This window comes from Symphalangus syndactylus, chromosome 17 (genome assembly GCF_028878055.3).
Source record: "Symphalangus syndactylus isolate Jambi chromosome 17, NHGRI_mSymSyn1-v2.1_pri, whole genome shotgun sequence".
Classification (NCBI taxonomy): domain Eukaryota; kingdom Metazoa; phylum Chordata; class Mammalia; order Primates; family Hylobatidae; genus Symphalangus; species Symphalangus syndactylus.
In genome coordinates, this window is record NC_072439.2 from 12,124,684 (window position 1) to 12,146,112 (window position 21,429).

Genomic DNA, 21,429 nt, shown 5'->3' on the forward strand with positions numbered 1-21,429 from the left:
GCAGTTGGGACTGAGAGGCAGGTGCTGCTTAGAGGATCTTCCTGAAGCTCTAACCTGACTTCACTCCCTCCTCTGCCCTCCATGGCTCCCTGCTCCCTTCCAGTGGGCCCCAGGTGCGTGCCACAGAGCCTGGGGTCCCTGTGTAATCTCCCTGGCTACAATGGGGTCCCTGTGTAAATCCCCCTAGCTGCCCTCTAAACCGGGACTTGTGTGGGGACACAGACACTGTTCCCAGCACTGGGCCTGATACAACGTGGCACCCAAGAAACACTTCTTGTATGAATGAGGCCAGCACATACCCTGGGCATCAGATTCTCTCCATCTGTACAGGAAAGGTTGGTCTATGGGAACCCCATGGACTCTTGCCCCTGGGTGGTCAGCTGGGCCATGAGCGAGCTGCAGGCTCAACTCAAGAAGGTTCCAGGGCTGGGCGAGGTGGCTCACGCCTGTAATCCCAGCACTATGGGAGGCCGAGGTGGGTGGATCACTTGAGGTCAGGAATTTGAGACCAGCCTGAGCAACATGGCGAAACCTCGTCTCTACTAAAAATACAAAAATTAGCCGGGCGTGGTGGCGGGTGCCTGTAATCCTGTAATCCCAGATCCTCCTCGGGAGGCTGAGGCAGGAGAATCATCTGGACCTGGGAGCTGGAGGTTGCAGTGAGCTGAGATTGCGCCATTGCACTCCAACCTGGGCGACAAAGTGAGACTCCGTCTCAAAAAAAAAAAAAAAAAAAAAAAAAAATCAGGGGTCACCCAAAGCTGCCTCTGCTGTATACCTGGAACCTTCTTTTTCTTCTTTTTTTTGAGATGGAGTCTCGCTCTGTCACTCAGGCTGTAGTGCAGTGGCATGATCTCAGCTCACTGCAACTTCCGCCTCCCAGGTTCAAGCGAGTCTCCTGCCTCAGCCTCCAGAGTAGCTGTGATTACAGGCATGCGCCACCACACCTAGCTAATTTTTGTATTTTTAATTAATTAAGACAGTGTCTTGCTCTGTCACCCAGGCTGGAGTGCAGTAGCACCATCTTGGCTCACTGCAACCTCCGCCTCCCGGGTTCAAGCGATTCTCATGCCTCAGCCTCCCGAGTAGCTAACAGGTGCCCACCACCACGCCTGGCTAATTTTTGTATTTTTAGTAAAGACAGGGTTTCGCCATGTTGGCCAGGCTGGTCTCGAAATCCTGGCTTCAGGTGATCTGCCCACCTTGTCCTCCCAAAGTGCTAGGATTACAGGTGTAATTACAGGATTACAGGTGTGAGCCACCTCGCCCGGCCGATAATTATAATTTTTGTTTTCAAGGTATTTCATTGTTCTTTCTTCCTTCAGCCACCTGGTCTTGTTTGCAGTGTCCTGTTCTTGTTTCATGGATGCCATTTCTTTCTTTTTCTCTGAGGATCGTAATTTAATCCCAGTTATGGTTCTTCTATATTCTATATTTGTGGTTAACTGTATTTCAGGCCAACATAAGTTACTCTGTTGTAACTGAGTGTCTTTATTTCATGGAGATTGGAATCCCTCAACTGGTGCTTAAGAATGAAAGGCTGGGTGCAGTGGCTCATGCCTGTAATCCCAGTACTTTGGGAGGCTGAGGCAGCCAGGTTGCTTGAGGCCAGGAGTTTGAGACCAGTCAGGGCAACATAGCAAAACTCTGTCTCTACAAAAACAAAAGCAAAAATTAGCTGGGTTTGGTGGTGCATGCCTGTAGTCCCAGCTACTTAAGAGGCTGAGGTGGGAGGATTATTTGAGCCCGGGAGGTGGAGGTTGCAGTAAGCCCCACTGCACGCTAGCCTGAGTGACAGAGTGAGACCCTGTCTCAAACAAAATTGAAAATTTAAAAAATGTCGCTCAATTCTTGATGTGATCTTATATTTGCTATTCACTTTCTCTCAGTGGGGGACATTAACAGTTTGTGTTCTTGGATTCTATGTCCCCTTTCAAGGGACCAAAGGCCTCCTGGTCTCATTGATCCTTTGTGGTTGCCCAAATCCCTTTTCTACCCCAACCAACCCAGGTCCTCTTGAGAAAGATCTCTCTTTTGTCTTGAGCTTCTGCACAGGGGCTGGGCGGCCACTTCCTCTCTCAGCCTCTCGTGAGTCTTCGTGGTTTCTGGTCCACCACCAGGATCTCCCCTGCCTAATTATTTTTAGCATGGCTGTGGATTTCTGTCTTTTTTGTGCATACCTTTGCTCTTGTTTCTAAGGCCTGGTGGGTGAGGAAAAGATAGGGAGAGACTGCTACATGTGCTTAGATTGCAATATTGAAACCAGAATCTGGAGAAAATGCTAGGAACTAATAAGAGAGGGCTCCTGTTTAAGAATGTAAGAGTCGGCCGGGCTCGGTGGCTCAAGCCTGTAATCCCAGCACTTTGGGAGGCTGAGGTGGGCAGATCACTTGAGGTCAGGAGTTCAAGACCAGCCTGGCCAACATGGTGAAACCCCGTCTCTACCAAAAATACAGGAAAATTAGCCGGGCGTGGTGATGCGTGCCTATAATCGCAGTTACTTGGGAGGCTAAGGCAGGACAATCGTTTGAACCTGGGAGGCGGAGGTTGCAGTAAGCCGAGATCGCGCCACTGCACTCCAGCCTGGGCAACAGAGTGAAACTCTGTCTCAAAAACAAAAACGAAAACAAACAAAAAGGCGATACACAGAATGTAAGAGTCAGCGTGAACTGGATATGGCAAGGTAAAAAATGGTGAGGCCGGATGAGTGAGAGCAGATGAAGCACTTTGGGAGCAGTCCCGCAGCTACGAGTGAGATATCTGGAGGCACCCGCATGGCAGCCATACTGTCAGCCTAAGCAAGTGGTGACATTATCAAAGATGTACTGAGTTAGGAGGAGGAGGGGACGTTATTTATTTGGGTCACGTTTTGGCCTGCCAGAGATAGGACTGAAAGACATCTTAGAGATCCTACAGTCCAACTGTCTTGGGTTTTGTTTTTTTTGCCTCCACAGAAGAGGAAACAGGTTCTGAGATGTGACTGATCAGCCCCCAAGTGCTTTGTGAACTTGTGTGGAGAGAGGTCCTGGCAGTCCCAGCTCAGAGCTCCTTCTTGGGCCTCGTAGCACTGGTGTTTGGACTGGCTGCTACCGACCCATCCTGAGGGTGTGTGTTGGTTTCCTAGGGCGACTCAGGAGGACCCCTGGTCTGCGAGGAGCCCTCTGGCCGGTTCTTTCTGGCTGGCATCGTGAGCTGGGGAATCGGGTGTGCGGAAGCCCGGCGTCCAGGGGTCTATGCCCGAGTCACCAGGCTACGTGACTGGATCCTGGAGGCCACCACCAAAGCCGGCGTACCTCTGGCCCCCACGGTGGCTCCTGCCCCCGCCGCCCCCAGCACGGCCTGGCCTACCAGTCCTGAGAGCCCTGTGATCAGCACCCCCACCAAATCCACGCAGGCCCCCAGCACTGTGCCTCTTGACTGGGTCACCGTTCCTAAGCTACAAGGTATTTTTGGGGCAGAAAGGTAGAAGATGATGATGTAGGCTCCTATCTTGATTTAGGGAGAATTGATATCTTCATAGTATCTTCGTAATTTTGGATCTTCCTGTTCAAGGAAAGGTCACGTGTATCCATTTATTCCCATATTATATTGCGTGTACCCTCATGGTATCTTTCTGTACACAGGTCTTGCCAATGTCTTGTTAACTATGGCGATCTATCAATGGGATACTTTTTTTTTTTTTTTTTTTGAGACGCAGTCTTGCTCTGTTGCCCAGGCTGGAGTGCAGTGGCACGATCTCGGCTCACTGCAACCTCTGCCTCCCGGGTTCAAGTGATTCTCCTGCCTCAGCCTCCTGAATAGGTGGGATTACAGGCGTCCACCACCATACCCAGCTAATTTTTGTATTTTTGGTAGAGACAGGGTTTCCCCATGTTGGTCAGGCTGGCCTCAAACTCCTGACTTCATGATCTGCCCGCCTCGGCCTCCCAAAGTGCTGGGATTACAGGTGTGAGCCACCGCGCCTGGCCATGCTTCATTTCAGTTCACCTATACCCCCACTCTGTTCTGAAACCCCATAACAATCATACCCTTCCTTTTCTCAGCCGCCCCATGGGTCTCCTGGAGTGCAGCCCCGTCTTTGCAACGAGCCTGTAAACCTGGCTTTGTGGGCTGCGGGGCTGCAGTGGGGTCTGTTGCGGGGGGTCCTCAGGCTGACTGGGCCGCTGTATGTTGCTTTCTTAACTTCTGTCCCCCGAGCTAGGCCACAAACTTGCTAAAAGACCTTGGGCAAACTACGGACACCCCGAAGCCTCCACGGCTTCATGTGTGGAACGGGAGGGATTGCAGCACCTTTAGGGCCTGGCTGCAACCAGTGTCCTGGGACCACCCCACCGGATGCTCCCATCCGAGCAGGCCAAGATCCCCAGACCCGGTCTTGTGTCCCCCTTCCAGAATGTGGGGCCAGACCTGCAATGGATAAGCTCATCCGGGTCGTGGGCGGGTTCGGAGCTGCCTCCGGGGAGGTGCCCTGGCAGGTCAGTCTGAAGGAAGGGTCCCGGCACTTCTGTGGCGCAACCGTGGTGGGGGACCGCTGGCTGCTGTCTGCTGCCCACTGCTTCAACCAGTAAGGCCCGCCTCCTCTGGGAAGGCTGCTCGGCTTCCCCTCCTCACCAGCCCCTCCCTGTCAGAAACCATCCTGCTGGGGCTGCCGCATGGATCCCCTGGGGAGCAGCCCTTCCTCTCCTGAGGGTAGCTGAGAGACAGGAGGGAGCCGGTGCCAAGGCTTCTAAGGACAAACAGGGCATAACCAGGGGAGGGGGAGGAGGGTTTCTTGCCCATTGCTTGCTACCCAGGCAGCGTTTATCTTGGAGATTCCCAGGCATGGTGGCCCGCATCTGTGGTCCCAGCTACTCAGGAGGGTGAGGCAGGAGAATTGCTTGAGACCAGGAGGTCGAGGCTGCAGTGAGCCTGATGGTGCCACTGCACTCCATCCAGGGCAACAGGGCGAGACCCTGTCTCAACAAAAGAGACTCATAAAGCTGTAGGGGGCTGGGGGGGGGGGGCAGTGGCACAGGTGTAGAAAATGAAGCCTGAGGGTCCCCTGACTTGCCCAAGGTCCCTGAGTGCAGGATCCTTTTCAGGAGGAGCCCGGCAGCCCCTCTTCCCCTGGTCCTCCTCCCTGGAGCCGAGGGTCAGAGGAATGGTCCTGGGGCCCAGGCAGCCCTGTGTGGCTTCCTGGGGGTGTGCATCAGCCCCGTCCCTCCCCAAGAAGGTGGGCATGCGCTGGAGGGCGGGCACGTCTGAGGGCCCTGTCTCCATAGCACGAAGGTGGAGCAGGTTCGGGCCCACCTGGGCACTGCGTCCCTCCTGGGCCTGGGTGGGAGTCCGGTGAAAATTGGGCTGCGGCGGGTGGTGCTGCACCCCCTCTACAACCCTGGCATCCTGGACTTCGACCTGGCTGTCCTGGAGCTGGCCAGCCCCCTGGCCTTCAACAAATACATCCAGCCTGTCTGCCTGCCCCTGGCCATCCAGAAGTTCCCTGTGGGCCGGAAGTGCATGATCTCTGGATGGGGAAATACGCAGGAAGGAAATGGTGAGCCCTGCCCCGTCGAGGGGAACGGTGGATTTATTCTCCAGGGCCTGGCCTGGGGAGGGTCAGGATGGGCATCTCTTAGCTGGACCCTAAACCAATTCCACTGCACAGGGACCTCTGTGGCTGATCCCTTTGTCTTTGGTCCCACTGCCCACACACCACTCACCTCCCCATTCCATCTGGGGGCAAAATCTGGCCGTTGCCTGTTTGTATAAATAAAGTTTTATTGGAACAGGGGCCACGTTCACACATCAACAGATTGTCTATGGCTGCTCTCCTGCAATAGCAGCAGAGTTAAATACTTGTGATGGAGACTGGCCCTTAAAGCTGAAAATATTTAATTCTCTGACTATAGAAAATGTTTGCTGGTGGCCACATGTGGTGGCTCACACCTGTAATCCCAGCACTTGGGGAGGCCTCAGCTGGTGGATCTCTTGAGGTCAGGAATTCAAGACCAGCCCGGCCAACAGGGCGAAACCCCATCTCTACTAAAAAAATACAAAAATTGGCTGGGTGCAGTGGCTCACGCCTGTGATTCCAACGTCTTGGGAGGCCGAGGCGGGTGGATCACTTGAGGTCAAGAATTCGAGACCAGCCTGCCGAACATGGTGAAAGCCCCTCTCTACTAAAAATACAACAATTAGCAGGGTGTGGTGGCATGTGCCTGTAATCCCAGCTACTTGGTAGGCTAAGGCAGGAGAATTACTTCAATCTGGGAGGCGGAGGCTGCAGTGAGCCAAGATTGTGCCACTGCACTCCAGCCTGGGCAACAGAGCAAGACCCTGTTTCAAAAAAAAAAAAAAAAAAAAAAAAAAAGCAAATGCTCACTGGTGCTTGCTTGTGCTAGTCTATCCCGAGACCCCTCCCACCCCAACAGTTAATGCTTCCCTTGACCTCAGAATGGCCTCCGACACATTACCCAGGTGCTCGGGTGGCAGCCCTGCGGGGACAGTGGGGAGACTCTTGTGCTCTGAGTGAGGAATCTGAGGCCCACCTCCTTCTCACTCTGTGGCTTTGTGCGATTCCTGCAACTCTGTCAGCCCTGGTTTCTTCGTCTGTGGGGTGGGGATGCTGCATCTTGGGGCTGTTATCGGAGCTGAACTAGAGCTGCTCTGATGATCACTCTGCAAGCGGCCTTTCTGGGCTCTTTCCTCGGTAGCCACCAAGCCCGAGCTCCTGCAGAAGGCGTCCGTGGGCATCATAGACCAGAAAACCTGTAGTGTGCTCTACAACTTCTCCCTCACAGACCGCATGATCTGCGCGGGCTTCCTGGAAGGCAAAGTCGACTCCTGCCAGGTAAGCATTCATTCAAAGGGGGAAACCAGGCAGTATTTCCATGAAATGCCCACAGCCATTCACCTGGCGGTTGGGTGTGTGCAGACCTAGATTTCTTCCCTTACTTTCCTTCCCTCCCTCCCTCTTTCTCCTTCCCTCCCTACCTTTCCTTCCCTCCCTTCTCTCCCTTTCCTTCTCTCTCTTTCTTTCTGACGGAGTCTGGCTCTGTTGCCCAGGCCAGAGTGCAGTGGTGCCATCTCGGCTCACTGTAACCTCTGCCTCCTGGGTTCAAGCGATTCTCCTGCCTCAGCCTCCCAAGTAGCTGGGATTATAGGCACATGCCACCATGCCCAGCTAATTTTTGTATTTTTAGTAGAGATGGGGTTTCACTATGTTGGCCAAGATGGTCTCGATCTCCTGACGCCATGATCCGCCCACCTGGGCCTCTCAAAGTGCTGGGATTACAGGTGTGAGCCACCGCGCCCAGCCTAGATTTTTTTCTTTTCTTTTTTTTTTTTTTGAGATGGAGTCTTGCTCTGTCGCCCAGGCTGGAGTGTAGTGGCATGATCTTGGCTCACTGCAACCTCTGCCTCCTGAGTTCAAGTGATTCTCCTGTCTCAGCCTCTAGAGTAGCTGGGACTACAGGCATTTGCCTCCACATCCGGCTAATTTTTGTATTTTTAGTAGAGACGTGGTTTCACCATGTTGGCCAGGCTGGTCTCGAACTCCTGACCTCAGGTGATCCGCCCGCCTCGGCCTCCCAAACTGCTAAGGATGGCCGGCCTGAGCCACTGCACCCAGCCATAGCCACCATGCCCAGATTTCTGAAGGGCTCAATTGTGCACGCAAAGACAGGTTAATTTTCAGGCTGGGTGCAGTGGCTCATGCCTGTAATCCCAGTGCTTCAGGAGGCTGAGGTAGGATCAGTTGAGGCCAGGATTGCATGACCAGTCTGGACAACATAGTGAGACCCCGTCTCTACAAAACTTAAAAAAAAAATTTGTCAGGCAGAGTGGCAGGCGCCTGTGGTCCCAGCTCCTTGGGCAGCTGAAGTGGGAGGATCTCTTGAGGCCAGGTGTCTAGGCTGCAGCAAACTGTGATCACACCGCTGCACTCCATCCTGGGCGACACAGCAAGACCCTATCTCAAAAAACAAAGTAGAGCAGGTGCGGTGGCTCATGCCTGTAATCCCAGCACTTTGGGAGGCCGAGGCAGGCAGATCACCTGAGGTAGGCAGTTCAAGACTGGCCTGGCCAACATAGCAAAACCCTGTCTGTCTCTACCAAAAAAATACAAAAATCAGCCAGGTGTGGTGGTGGGCGCCTGTAATTCTAGCTACTCGGGAGGCTGAGGCAGAGAGAATTGCTTGAGCCCAGGAGGTAGAGGTCACAGTGAGCTGAGATCACTGCACTCCAGCCCGGGCAACAGAGCAAGACACTCCACCTCAAAAAAAAAAAAAAAAGGCATCAGATTTCAATAGTAACTCTCAAAGTTAGATGCCATTATTAATATCAATACAAAATATCAATGACAGTGTAAATGCCCATTCACACACAGTAGTTAAAAGGAAGGTGGTAAATAACCTGCAATGGGAACCTACCCAGCTCAAGTTCTTGAACGAGACTCCTGAGTTCAAATCTTGCTTCAACTACTGTGTGACCCCAGGCAAGTGCCTCAACCTCTCTGGGCCTCTGATCCTCATATGTAAAGTGGGAAGCATAGCAATGCCTGTCTTCTAGGAGTGTTGTGAGATCGGTGTCTTGCATAGTCTTTCCTTCCTATATATTCATTATATTTGCTCTTTATATCTGACAATAAAAATAGAATAATAGATATTTATAATATCTATTATACTATTTACTCTCTATATAAATGGGCAATTCATAATAGCTTTTTATCTTGAAAAGAATATTGAGGCCAGGCCAGGTGGCTCACATCTGTAATCCCAGCACTTTGGGAGGCTGAGACGGGTGGATCACCTGAGGTCGGGAGTTGGAGACCAGGCTGGCCAACATGGTGAAACCCCGTCTCTACTAAAAATACAAAAATTAGCCAGGCGTGGTGGCGGGCGCCTGTAGTTCCAGCTACTCGGGAGGCTGAGGCAGGAGAATCACTTGAACCCAGGAGGTGGACGTTGCAGTGAGCTGAGATCGTGCCACTGCACTCTGGCCTGAGCCACAAGAGTGAGACTCTGTCTCAAGAAAAGAACCAAGCGTGGCAGCTAGTGGTCAGGGGCTACTTCTATATGGTGGGACTATTCGTGGCTGTTATTGTTGTTATTATTATTATTTTTTTGAGACGGAGTCTCGCTCCGTTGCCCAGGCTGGAGTGCGGTGGCACGATCTCGGCTCACTGCAAGCTCCGCCTCCCAGGTTCACACCATTCTCCTGCCTCAGCCTCCCAAGTAGCTGGGACTACAGGCGCCCGCCACCATGCCGGCTAATTTTTGTATTTTTAGTAGAGACAGGGTTTCACCATGTTAGCCAGGATGGTCTCAATCTCCTGACCTCGTGATCTGCCCGCCTCGGCCTCCCAAAGTGCTGGGATTACAGGCGTGAGCCACCGCTCCCAGCCTTATTGTTACTATTTTTAGAGTTTTTCTGCACTTTTTTTACCGCCCCAAAACAAAAGCAGGAATGATGGAAACTCAGAGAGGAGAAGTGACTCACTCCAGGTCACACAGCCAGGCACAGGGCTGCAGTCAGGTCTCCAGACCCGTGCTGTGCCCTCTCCCCGCCGCCCTCAATGGCTCCCACCCACTGTAGGAATGCAGGAGGGTATGGCAGTGCTGGGAAGAGAGGGTCCCTGCAGGACCAACCAGTGCTCTTTTCTTCCTTTCTAGGGTGATTCTGGGGGCCCCCTGGCCTGCGAGGAGGCCCCCGGCGTGTTTTATCTGGCAGGGATTGTGAGCTGGGGTATTGGCTGCGCTCAGGTTAAGAAGCCGGGCGTGTACACGCGCATCACCAGGCTACAGGGCTGGATCCTGGAGATCATGTCCTCCCAGCCCATTCCCGTGTCTCCCCCCTCGACCACAAGGATGCTGGCCACCACCAGCCCCAGGACGACGGCTGGCCTCACAGTCCCGGGGGCCACACCCAGCAGACCCACCCCTGGGGCTGCCAGCAGGGTGACGGGCCAAGCTTCCAACTCAACCTTATCTGCCGTGAGCACCACTGCTAGGGGACAGACGCCATTTCCAGACGCCCCGGAGGCCACCACGCACTCCCAGCTACCAGGTACTGGGAGAGACGGAGGGACCCCTGGGAGTGGAGGGGCCCATGTTAATCAGCCTGGGCTGCCTAACAAGACATAACATCCTCCACTTTGGGAGGCCGAGGTGGGCGGATCATGAGGTCAGGAGATCGAGACCATCCTGGCAAACACGGTGAAACCTCGTCTCTACTAAAAAAAGTACAAAAAATTAGCTGGGCGTGGTGGTGGGTGCCTGTAGTCCCAGCTACTCGGGAGGCTGAGGCAGGAGACTGGCGTGAACTCGGGAGGCGAAGCTTGCAGTGAGCCGCGCGCCACTGCACTCCAGCCTGGGCAACAGAGCGAAACTCCGTCTCAAAAAAAAAAAAAAAAAAAAAAAAAAAAAAAAAAAAATATCCTCTCTGGCTGGGCGCCATGGCTCACGCCTGTAATCCCAGCACTTTGGGAGGCCAAGGTGGGTGGATCACCTGAGGTCAGGAGTTCCAGACCAGCCTGGCTAACATGGTGAAACCCCATCTCTACAAAAAAATAAATAAATAAAAAGCCAGGCATGGTGGCAGGTGCCTGTAGTCCCCGCTACTCGGGAGGCTGAGGCAGGAGAATCGCTTCAACCCAGGAGGCAGAGGTTGCAGTGAGCCGAGATTGTGCCATTGCACTCCATCCTGGGCAACAGAGTGAGACTCCATCTCGATAATAATGATAAAAATAAAAAGCCAGGTGTGATGGTGCATGCCTGTGGTTCCAGCTACTGGGGAGGCTGAGACAGGAGAATCATTTGAGCTCAGGAAGCAGTGGCTGCAGTGAGCCGAGATCATGCCATTATACTCCAGCCTGGGTGACACAGCCTGTCTCTAAAAAAATGAAAGCAGGGGCTTTGATGGTTCACAGCTGCGCCATGTCCTTGGGTGCGTGTTTCTTGCTAACTTGGCAGCTGTCCTCATGTGGGTCTGTCCCCGCAGCCTGGGGGCTCTCACTGTCTCAGTCTCAGCTGATTTTGACTTTTTCAAGAGCTATGGCCTGGGATCTCTTTGGGCCCAAAAGAGGTGGAGAAGGCCCCCACTGAAATACAGGCGGGTTCTGTGTAGAGGTAGCTGGCGTTCCCAAGGACAGGGGCTGCGGCTGCTGTCAGATTCTCCAAGGCCACTTGGTCTTAGGTCAGGGCCAGATGGTGCCAAGGCTGGTGGGGAACTGGCACTTCCCCTTGCTGGCCTTGGTAGCTGCTGTGGGTTGGACAGCGGCGGGAGAGGGGGGTAGGGGTGGGGGAACCCAGGGAAGCCAGCTGGGTGGTGATAGAGGGCGGGGAGGGGGGCTTGCCCCTCTGGAGACAGCAGGTGGGTATGGTACCCCCTCCATGGGTGGTAACAGGGTCCCTGAAGCCCCCTGGAAACCACCCACGTGTTCTTTCCACAGCTGTGTTCTGAGGAAGGCCTTTGCCCTTGGCACCGTCTGGGGAGGGCTTGGAGGCGATCAGGGATCCAGGCAGAGGGCACCAAGGCAGGGCTGGGAGGGACCTCCTGGAGGGCGGAGATGTGGGAGGCTGCCATGAGAGTGGCCTCCGGCAGGGGAAAGGTGTGGTCCCAACACTGAAGTCATAGGAAGCAAATGCATTTCCAAAGTTATTTGAGAAAAGCCCAAAGACCAAGCAGCAGACACAGTGTCCTTTCCTGCCGAGTTTTCCTGGGGCACGTCCCCCCTTGCATCTTACTCCCTGGGGCTCCCAGGGGGATTCGCGGAGAGGCGGCACCCGGGCGGGGGGCCTTCGTGGAGGAGGCGCCCTGGGTCCACCTGCCCACGCGCCTGGCTCCCCCGCAGACTGCGGCCTGGCGCCGGCCGCGCTCACCAGGATTGTGGGCGGCAGCGCAGCGGGCCGTGGGGAGTGGCCGTGGCAGGTGAGCCTGTGGCTGCGGCGCCGGGAACACCGCTGCGGGGCCGTGCTGGTGGCAGAGAGGTGGCTGCTGTCGGCGGCGCACTGCTTCGACGTGTGAGTCCCAAACGCTCCAAATGCCCCTGCACGTGTCTGTAGCTCACCCGGAATCGAGCTGTTGCCCGAAAACGCACCGTGACCCCCTCCTTTGTCGGGAGTGCCCTCCCCAACCCCGGCTCCCACTGCCCCAGGCCACTCCTCCCACCCCCCCATTCCCGCTCCCCCCACCCCCCCATCCCCGCTCCCTGCAGCCCTCCCCTGACCACCCACCCACCCACTAGCCTGACCACACGGGGCTGGGGCTGCGAAGGCCGAGTCCTACCCCGCGGTCCCCACCTAACCCGGGGGCTGCGCCCCCACCCCCCAGCTCCAGGCCAAGCCCACGGGGACATTGGGGTTACTTCTTTCCCCAGCCCTCGCCCCTGGGACTTGGCTCCAGACCCCCAAAGCCCACCCAGTAGAAAGCTGCCCTCCCCAGGGCCCAAGCCCTGGCAGGCGAGGGGTCTGGTCTTCCAGAGGAGACACCTAGCTCTGGGCCCTGCGGGGGTTCGAGGTCAGAAGGGGAGGGCAGGCGGGGGAGCGGGACCCTCACGGCCACTAGACACCCTTTCAGAGCGCTAATACTAGGTGGTGATGGCTGCAGTTCCTGGTGCCGCCTCGGTGCCTGGTGGGAAACACTGAGGCCATTCCGAGACCGGCAGCCAGAGACCAAGAGGCCAAGAACTCTGCCCAGGGTCCCAGCCGGCCGCTGGGGGACACCGCAGGGGCGGGGGCCAGGAGCCAGGGGCGTGGGGGCTCGGGCCGACACCTATCCTCGCGCGCCCCGCAGCTACGGGGACCCCAAGCAGTGGGCAGCCTTCCTAGGCACGCCGTTCCTGAGCGGCGCGGAGGGGCAGCTAGAGCGCGTGGCGCGCATCTACAAGCACCCGTTCTACAATCTCTACACGCTCGACTACGACGTGGCGCTGCTGGAGCTGGCGGGGCCGGTGCGCCGCAGCCGCCTGGTGCGTCCCATCTGCCTGCCCGAGCCCGCGCCGCGACCCCCAGACGGCGTGCGCTGCGTCATCACCGGCTGGGGCTCGGTGCGCGAAGGAGGTAGGCGCGCCCGGGGCCGCGGTGGTGCGGGGCTCGGGGGCGGCTGGACGCGGTCCCCACCCGCCCGGTCTCACTCGCCCGCAGGCTCCATGGCACGGCAGCTGCAGAAGGCGGCCGTGCGCCTCCTCAGCGAGCAGACCTGCCGCCGCTTCTACCCGGTGCAGATCAGCAGCCGCATGCTGTGTGCCGGCTTCCCGCAGGGTGGCGTGGACAGCTGTTCGGTGAGCCCTAGCCCGGCCCAGGCGACCAGGGGACCAGGTCCCGCCCAGCCGCCGGGGAGGGCGGGTTCCCGCTGCCACGAAGCCCACCATCCGGGCGCCACCCTCGGGGCAGACTTCTCCAGCAGATCCAGCAAGCGGCCTTTGTGGCTCTGGAGGAATTTCCACTCCACAACCGTTTACTGGGCGACCCACCGCATCCCCCACTCCCCCGGCCTGGCGGCAGAGCAGGCAGAGGCTGCAGTGGGAGGCCCCGTTCCACTCGGGGACCACGTGGCGGGTGTCCATAAATGTCTGCCACCTTTGCATTGAGCCCATTTTCCAGATAGTGAAAATGCGGCTCCCAGGGGAAGTCTCTCACTAGGGTCACTCCTCCAGGGGCCAATGACCCAAGGGCCGCTGGAGGGGAGGTACCGGCCTCTGAACCCCCTTTCTTCTCTCCCCAACAGGGTGATGCTGGGGGACCCCTGGCCTGCAGGGAGCCTTCTGGACGGTGGGTGCTAACTGGGGTCACCAGCTGGGGCTATGGCTGTGGCCGGCCCCACTTCCCAGGTGTCTATACCCGGGTGGCAGCTGTGAGAGGCTGGATAGGACAGTACATCCAGGAGTGACCGCCACATGACTGCCCAGGCCAGGACTGTCAGGCCTCTGAGCCCAAGCTAAGCCATCATATCCCCTGTGGCCTGCACGTACACATCCAGATGGCTGGTTCCTGCCTTAACTGATGACATTCCACCACAAAAGAAATGAAAATGGCCCGTTCCTGCCTTAACTGATGACATTGTCTTGTGAAATTCCTTCTCCTGGCTCATCCTGGCTCAAAAGCTCCTCTACTGAGCACCTTGTGACCCCCACTCTGCCCACCAGAGAACAACCCCCCTTTGACTGTAATTTTCCTTTACCTACCCAAATCCTGTAAAATGGCCCCAACCCCTATGTCTCTTCGCTGACTCTCTTTTCGGACTCAGCCCGCCTGCACCCAGGTGATTAAAAGCTTTATTGCTCACACAAAGCCTGTTTGGTGGTCTCTTCACAGGGACACACGTGTAATTTGCTGCAGTGACTCGGATCGGGGGACCTCCCTTGGGAGATCAATCCCCTGTCCTCCTGCTCTTTGCTCCGTGAAAAAGATCCACCTATGACCTCAGGTCCCGAGACCCACCAGCCCAAGAAACATCTCACCAATTTCAAATCCGGAAAGCGGCCTCTTTTTACTCTCTTCTCCAACTTCCCTCACTATCCCTCAACCTCTTTCTTTCTCCTTTCAATCTTGGCGCCACACTTCAATCTCTCCCTTCTCTTAATTTCAATTCCTTTCATTTTCTGGTAGAGACAAAGGAGACATGTTTTATCCGTGGACCCGAAACTCTGGCACCAGTCATGGACTGCGAAGGCAGCCTTCCCTTGGTGTTTAATCATTGCAGGGACGCCTCTTTGATTATTCACCCACGTTTCAGAGGTGTCACACCACGCAGGGACGCCTGTCTTGGCCCTTCACCCTTAGAGGCAAGTCCCGCTTTTCTGGGGGAGGGGCAAGTACCCCAACCCCTTCTGTGTCTCTACCCCTTCTCTGCTTTTCTGGGGCAGGGGCAAGAACCCCTCAACCCCTTCTCCTTCACCCTTAGCGGCAAGTCCTGCTTTTCTGGGGGAGTGGCAAGTACCCCAACTCCTTCTCTCCGTGTCTCTACCCCTTCTCTGCTTTTCTAGGGGGTCAAGAACCCCCAATCCCTTATTTCCGTGCCCTAACCCCTTTCCCGCTTTTCTGGAGGGTAAGAACCGCCAAACCCCTTCCCTCTGTGTCTCTACTCTTTTCTCTGGGCTTGCCTCCTTCACTATGGGCAACCTTCCACCCTCCATTCCTCCTTCTTCTCCCTTAGCCTGTGTTCTCAAGAACTTAAAACCTCTTCAACTCACACCTGACCTAAAACCTAAATGCCTTATTTTCTTCTGCAATGCTGCTTGACCCCAGTACAAACTCGACAGTAGTTCCAAATAGCCAGAAAACTGCACTTTGAACTTTTCCATCCTGCAAGATCTAAATAATTCTTGTCGTAAAACAGGCAAACGGTCTGAGGTGCCTGACGTCCAGGCATTCTTTAACACGTCAGTCCCTTCCTAGTCTCTGTGCCCAGTGCAACTCGTCCCAAATCTTCCTTCTTTCCCTCCTGCCTGTCCCCTCAGTCCCAACCCCAAGTGTCGCTGAGTCTTTCTAATCTTCCTTTTCTACAGACCCATCTGACCTCTCCCCTCCTTGCCAGGCCGAGCTAGGTCGCAATTCTTCCTCAGCCTCCGCTCCTCCACCCTATAATCCTTTGATCACCTCCCCTCCTCACACCTGGTCCAGCTTACAGTTTCATTCCGTGACTAGCCCTCCCCCACCTGCCCAGCAATTTACTCTTAAAAAGGTGGCTGGAGCTAAAGGCATAGTCAAGGTTAATGCTCCTTTTTCTTCATCCCAAATCAGATAGCGTTTAGGCTCTTTTTCATCAAATATAAAAACCCAGCCCAGTTCATGGCTTGTTTGGCAGCAACCCTGAGACGCTTTACAGCCCTAGACCCTAAAAGGTCAAAAGGCCGTCTTATTCTCAATATGCATTTTATTACCCAATCTGCCCCCGACATTAAATAAAACTCCAAAAATTAGAATCTGGCCCTCAAACCCCACAACAGGACTTAATTAACCTCACCTTCAAGGTATACAATAATAGAAAAAAGTTGCAATTCCTTGCCTCCACTGTGAGACAAACCCCAGCCACATCTCCAGCACAAGAGAATCCAAACGCCTGAACCGCAGCAGCCAGGTGTTCCTCCACAACCTCCTCCCCCAGGAGCTTGCTACAAATGCCAGAAATCTGACCACCAGGCCAATGAATGCCTGCAGCCCAGGATTCCTCCTAAGCCGTGTCCCATTTGTGCAGGACCCCACTGGAAATCGGACTGTTCAACTCACCTGGCAGCCACTCCCAGAGCCCCTGGAACTCTGGCCGAAGGCTCTCTGACTCCTTCTCAGCTTAGTGGCTGAAGACTGACACTGCCCGATCGCCTCGGAAGCCCCGTAGACCATCACAGATGCCGAGCTTCGGGTAACTCTCACAGTGGAAGGTCCCCTTAGTCAATAGGGAGGCTGCCCACTCCGCATTACCTTCTTTTCAAGGGCCTGTTTCCCTTGCCTCTGTAACAGTTGTGGGTATTGACAGCCAGGCTTCTAAACCCCTGAAAACTCCCCCACTCTGGTGCCAACTTGGACAACGCTCTTTTATGCACTCTTTTTTAGTTATCCCCACCTGCCCAGTTCCCTTATTAGGCCGAGATATTTTAACCAAATTATCTGCTTCCCTGACTATTCCTGGACTACAGCTGCATCTCATTGCCGCCCTTCTCCCCAACCCAAAGCCTCCTTTGCGTCTTCCTCTCGTATCCCCCCACCTTAACCCACAAGTATAGGACATCTCTACTCCTTCCCTGGCAACCAATCACATTCCCGTTACCATCCCATTAAAACCTAATCACCCTTTCCCCGCTCAACGCCAATATCCCATCCCACAGCACACTTTAAAAGGATTAAAGCCTGTTATCACTCGCCTGCTACAGCATGGGCTTCTAAAACCTGTAACTCTCCTGACAATTCTCCCATTTTACCTGTCCAAAAACCAGACAAGTCTTACAGATTAGTTCAGGATCTGCGCCTTATCCACCAAATTGTTTTGCCTATCCACCCTGTGGTGCCCAACCCGTACGCTCTTTTGTCCTCAATACCTTCCTCCACAACTCACTATTCAGTTCTCAATCTTAAAGATGCTTTTTTCACTATTCCCCTGCACCCCTTGTCCCAGCCTCTCTTTGCTTTCACTTAGACTGACCCTGACACCCATTAGGCTCAGCAAATTACCTGGGCTGTACTGCTGCAAGCCTTCACAGACAGCCCCCATTACTTCAGTCAAGCCCAAATTTCATCCTCATCTGTTACCTATCTCAGCATAATTCTCATAAAAACACACGTGCTCTCCCTGCTGATCGTATCCGATTAATCTCCCAAACCTCAATCCCTTACAAAACAACTCCTTTCCTTCCTAGGCATGGTTAGTGCGGTCAGAATTCTTACACAAGAGCCAGGACCGCACCCTGTAGCCTTTCTGTCCAAACAACTTGACCTTACTGTTTTAGCCTAGCCCTCGTGTCTGCGTGCAGCGGCTGCCGCTGCTTTAATACTTTTAGAGGCCCCCAAAATCACAAACTATGCTCAACTCACTCTCTACATTTCTCATAACTTCCAAAATCTATTTTCTTACTCACACCTGACGCATATACTTTCTGCTCCCCGGCTCCTTCAGCTGTACTCACTCTTTGTTAAGTCTCCACAATTAGCATTGTTCCTGCCCCGGACTTCAATCCGGCCTCCCATATTATTCCAGATACCACACCTGACCCTCATGACTGCATCTCTCTGATCCACCTGACATTCACCCCATTTCCGCACATTTCCTTCTTCCCTGTTCCTCACCCTGATCACACTTAGTTTATTGATGGCAGTTCCACCAGGCCTAATCGCCACACACCAGCAAAGGCAGGCTATGCTGTAGCACAAACCACCAGCCCGCCTCTTACCTCTCATTTCCTTTCCATCGTGGAACTCTGTCCTCAAAGAAATAAGTTCTCAGTGTTCCATCTGCTATTCTGCTACTCCTCGTGGATTATTCAGGCCCCCTCCGTTCCCTACACATCAAGCTCATGGATTTGCCCCCACCTAGGACTGCTAAATTAGCTTTACTCAACATGCCTCGAGTCAGATAACTAAAATACCTTAGTCTAGGTAGACACTTTCACTGGATAAGTAGAGTCCTTTCCTACAGGGTCTGAGAAGGCCACCGCAGTCATTTCTTCCCTTCTGTCAGACATAATTCCTCAGTTTAGCCTTCCCACCTCTATACAGCCTGATAACAGACTAGCCTTTATTAGTCAAATCAGCCAAGCATTTTTTCAGGCTCTTAGTATTCAGTGACAGACTAATGGTCTATTAAAAACACACCTCACCACGCTCAGCCACCAACTTAAAAAGGATTGGACAATACTTTTACCACTTTCGATTCTCAGAAGTCAGACCTGTCCTCGGAATGCTACAAGGTACAGCCCATTTAAGCTCCTGTATAGACACTCCTTTTTATTAGGCCCCAGTCTCATTCCAGACACCAGACCAACTTAGACTGTGCCCCCAAAAACTTGTCATCCCTACTATCTTCTGTCTAGTCATACTCCTATTCACCATTCTCAACTACTCATGCATGCCCTGCTCTTGTTTACACTGCCAGTTTACACTGTTTCTCCAAGCCATCACAGCTGATATCTCCCGGTGCTATCCCCAAACCACCACTCTTAACTCTTAAAGTAAATAAATAATCTTTGCTGGCAGGACTATGCTGAACCTCCTTAGGCACTCTCTAATTAGATGTCCTAGGTCCTCCCAATTCTTAGTCCTTTAATACCTGTTTTTCTCCTTCTCTTATTCCGTTTAGTTTTTCAATTCATACAAAATTGTATCCAGGCCATCACCAATAATTCTACACGACAAATGTTTCTTCTAACAGTCCCACAATATCACCCCTTACCACAAAATCTTCCTTCAGCTTAATAGCTCCCACTTTAGGTTTCCACGCCGCGCCTAATAACACTCGAAGCAGCCCTGAGAAACATCACCCATTATCTCTCCATACCATCCCCCAAAATTTTCGCCGTCCCAACACTTTACCACTATTTTGTTTTATTTTTCTTATTAATATAAGAAGACAGGAATGTCAGGCCTCTGAGCCCAAGCTAAGCCATCATATCCCCTGTGACCTGCACGTACACATCCAGATGGCTGGTTCCTGCCTTAACTGATGACATTCCACCACAAAAGAAGTGAAAATGGCCTGTTCCTGCCTTAACTGATGACATTATCTTGTGAAATTCCTTCTCCTGGCTCATCCTGGCTCAAAAGCTCCCCTACTGAGCACCTTGTGACCCCCACTCTGCCCGCCAGAGAAAAACCCCCCTTTGACTGTAATTTTCCTTTACCTACCCAAATCCTATAAAACGGCTCCACCCCTATCTCCCTTCGCTGACTCTCCTTTCAGACTCAGCCCACCTGCACCCAGGTGAAATAAACTGCTTTATTGCTCACACAAAGCCTGTTTGGTGGTCTCTCCATACGGACGCGCATGAAAGGGACTCTAGATGAAAGCAACAGGAGCAGCAGGCCACCCAACACCCCACCCCATCGTACCCTACCCAGGGACGGGTGTGGGGGGCTGTGGGTCATGGGGATGCATTTTGGTAGCACCCTTTGTTCCAATAAACACAGCCCCTTCACCCTAGCTCACTGGCTCAGCACCTCAGTGTCACAGCAAGGACCACCTGCCTGGCGCTCCACCAGGACCCGGGGTGGAACGAAGCGGGGTCAAAGCAAGCCCTGAGAAGGGGAGGGCTGTCCTCCTTAGCCTTTGGGGCAGCGGTGGCGGCAACAACACATTCCTCGTGACTCAGCAGCCCAGTGGCACTAAGGGGAAAGATGGACTTCTCCCAACCCAGGGGAGGCTGAGACCCTCCGAGCTGGGGTTCCAGGGACACGCCTCACCTCTTCCCAGAGACCCCTCAGAAGGGAAATAAAGAGGTTTCTCTCCGTCCTCCACCAATTTATTTGACCATCCGCAGGAGGTGACAGCTCCCGTGGGGTCTGACCACCCCCAACTCCAAAGTCCAGACGAGTTGTCCGCCCAGAATACGAGGCTGACCTGGGCACACTAGGGGAAGAACCCAAAGGCCTGAAGGAGGTGCCACTGGGCTGCCAGCACTTTGGGAAGGCACAGGGCCCCACACCCCCGAGATCCAAGCTGCACTGGCTGGCAGGGGGCAGGGCGGGGGGTGGCGAGGACACAGTCCCGTCTGTCCCAGCACCGGTGCCACCCTCCTAAGCCCCGGGCAGGCAGTACGCACGTGCGGAACCCGCCTCTCAAAGCACGTTTATGGAAATAAACAGGGTGGGGTGGTCCGCGGGCTCGCCGGTCACATGTTGGCTCGTTCCCGCTGCAGCCGCGAGTTGTAGGCGCGGGACACGGTGTTCCAGGCGTCCATGTAGCGGTCCATGCACATGGCGATGCACTTCTGCGGGAGCGGAGAGGCGCACGGCTCAGCTCGGGACCTCGCGCCCCCGGGGACCGCCCTCACTCCGGCTCCAGGCCGCCCGGGCTGCAGACTACGCACATGCGGTGGCCGCTCCGCCGCACCTCCCCGTTAGTCTGCGCACGCGCAAACGCCTCCCCCCCCCCCCCCCCCCCCGAATCTAGACCCTCGCGACCCTTGCCCCGAACCTCCGCCGGTCTCACCTGCTCGGAGTTGTCCAGGGAGCCCCCAGGTTTCCCTATACACTTCCGGAAACACTTGTCCGTCATCCTCTGTGGAGACACGCGAGGCTTTAAGCCGCGAGTCCGCCCCCAGGGGTGGCCCTGTCGCCCCCAGCGCCCGTCCCCGGCCAGCCCCGCACCTGCAGCAGCTCCTGCGCGTTGGCCACGGCAATCTGCACTTTCACCTGCTCCATTATGAGCCCTGGGTCCAGCTTCCCGCTGCCGGAGCCCCCGAAATCGGAGCTGAAGCCGCCCTCCATGGCTCCGCAAAGTCAACCGGACCGAGGCCGCGTGCGCCGACCCGTAGCTGCGCCGGAAGCGGGCCGCCCGGGGCACCACGGGAAACGGAGTCCGCGCGGGCGGGGACGGAGGACTACAACTCCCACATGACCGCGCGCGCCCGGGCCATTCCAGGTCGCGCGGGGGGCCTTCCGCTCATGCGCAGGCCTGGACCTGCCGTTACCTACACGGGCTACCCGTGGTTGCGACTCGGCGGGAAGAGGGCGGCCCTGACTTGGCCCGGGGAGTAGGAGGGCTACTGCGTGCGGCCGAGGCCGATCACTTTGTACTCACGCTTTGCCTCCGGCTCGTCCCGAGGGGCCTGCGGCGCATGCGCACGAGGCACCCGGCGCCTCTATACCGCGTGCTGCCGCCGGGGCGGAGCCCGGTCGCATCACGTGACGAAGAGTCCGCTCGTGCGACAGCGTCTGAGGCTCACTAGAAAAAAAACGGGCAGGGTCCCATGCATCGCCTGGGCCCTGGTTACACTCGCTACACTCGCCAGTGACCTTTTTCCTT

At 55.0% G+C, this 21,429-nt stretch overlaps 2 protein-coding genes across 3 annotated transcripts in view; one reads left to right on the top strand and one right to left on the bottom strand.

The window, feature by feature from the left end:
* TMPRSS9 (transmembrane serine protease 9) overlaps positions 1 to 14,182 on the top strand; it is a 36,469-nt gene extending 22,287 nt beyond the window's left edge. For both annotated transcript variants that reach the window (XM_055250234.2, XM_055250235.2), the window contains 9 exons: positions 3,125 to 3,443; positions 4,393 to 4,564; positions 5,262 to 5,533; positions 6,693 to 6,829; positions 9,651 to 10,044; positions 11,831 to 11,999; positions 12,772 to 13,037; positions 13,122 to 13,258; positions 13,705 to 14,182. In XM_055250234.2, the coding sequence (XP_055106209.1) occupies positions 3,125 to 3,443; positions 4,393 to 4,564; positions 5,262 to 5,533; positions 6,693 to 6,829; positions 9,651 to 10,044; positions 11,831 to 11,999; positions 12,772 to 13,037; positions 13,122 to 13,258; positions 13,705 to 13,866 (2,028 nt within the window). In that variant the 3' untranslated portion in view covers positions 13,867 to 14,182. The remainder of the gene's footprint in view (positions 1 to 3,124; positions 3,444 to 4,392; positions 4,565 to 5,261; positions 5,534 to 6,692; positions 6,830 to 9,650; positions 10,045 to 11,830; positions 12,000 to 12,771; positions 13,038 to 13,121; positions 13,259 to 13,704) is intronic.
* Positions 14,183 to 19,902: 5,720 nt separating this feature from the next.
* TIMM13 (translocase of inner mitochondrial membrane 13) lies at positions 19,903 to 21,343 on the bottom strand. The gene is made up of 3 exons (XM_055250250.2): positions 20,772 to 21,343; positions 20,614 to 20,682; positions 19,903 to 20,392 (listed from the first exon to the last, which is right to left on the bottom strand). The coding sequence occupies exons 1-3, from the start codon at positions 20,889 to 20,891 to the stop codon at positions 20,294 to 20,296; spliced, it is 288 nt and encodes a 95-aa protein (XP_055106225.1). The 5' UTR covers positions 20,892 to 21,343; the 3' UTR covers positions 19,903 to 20,293.
* Between the last annotated feature and the right edge of the window lie 86 nt (positions 21,344 to 21,429).

Excerpts from the sequence above, each read along its gene's own strand:
- TIMM13 (XM_055250250.2), bottom strand. The coding sequence starts at position 20,891 with ATGGAGGGCGGCTTCAGCTCCGATTTCGGGGGCTCCGGCAGCGGGAAG. Across the intron at positions 20,683-20,771 it reads ACGCGCAGGAGCTGCTGCAG|AGGATGACGGACAAGTGTTT; the intron begins GTGCGGGGCTGG and ends GTGTCTCCACAG. Across the intron at positions 20,393-20,613 it reads CCCTGGACAACTCCGAGCAG|AAGTGCATCGCCATGTGCAT; the intron begins GTGAGACCGGCG and ends CCGCTCCCGCAG.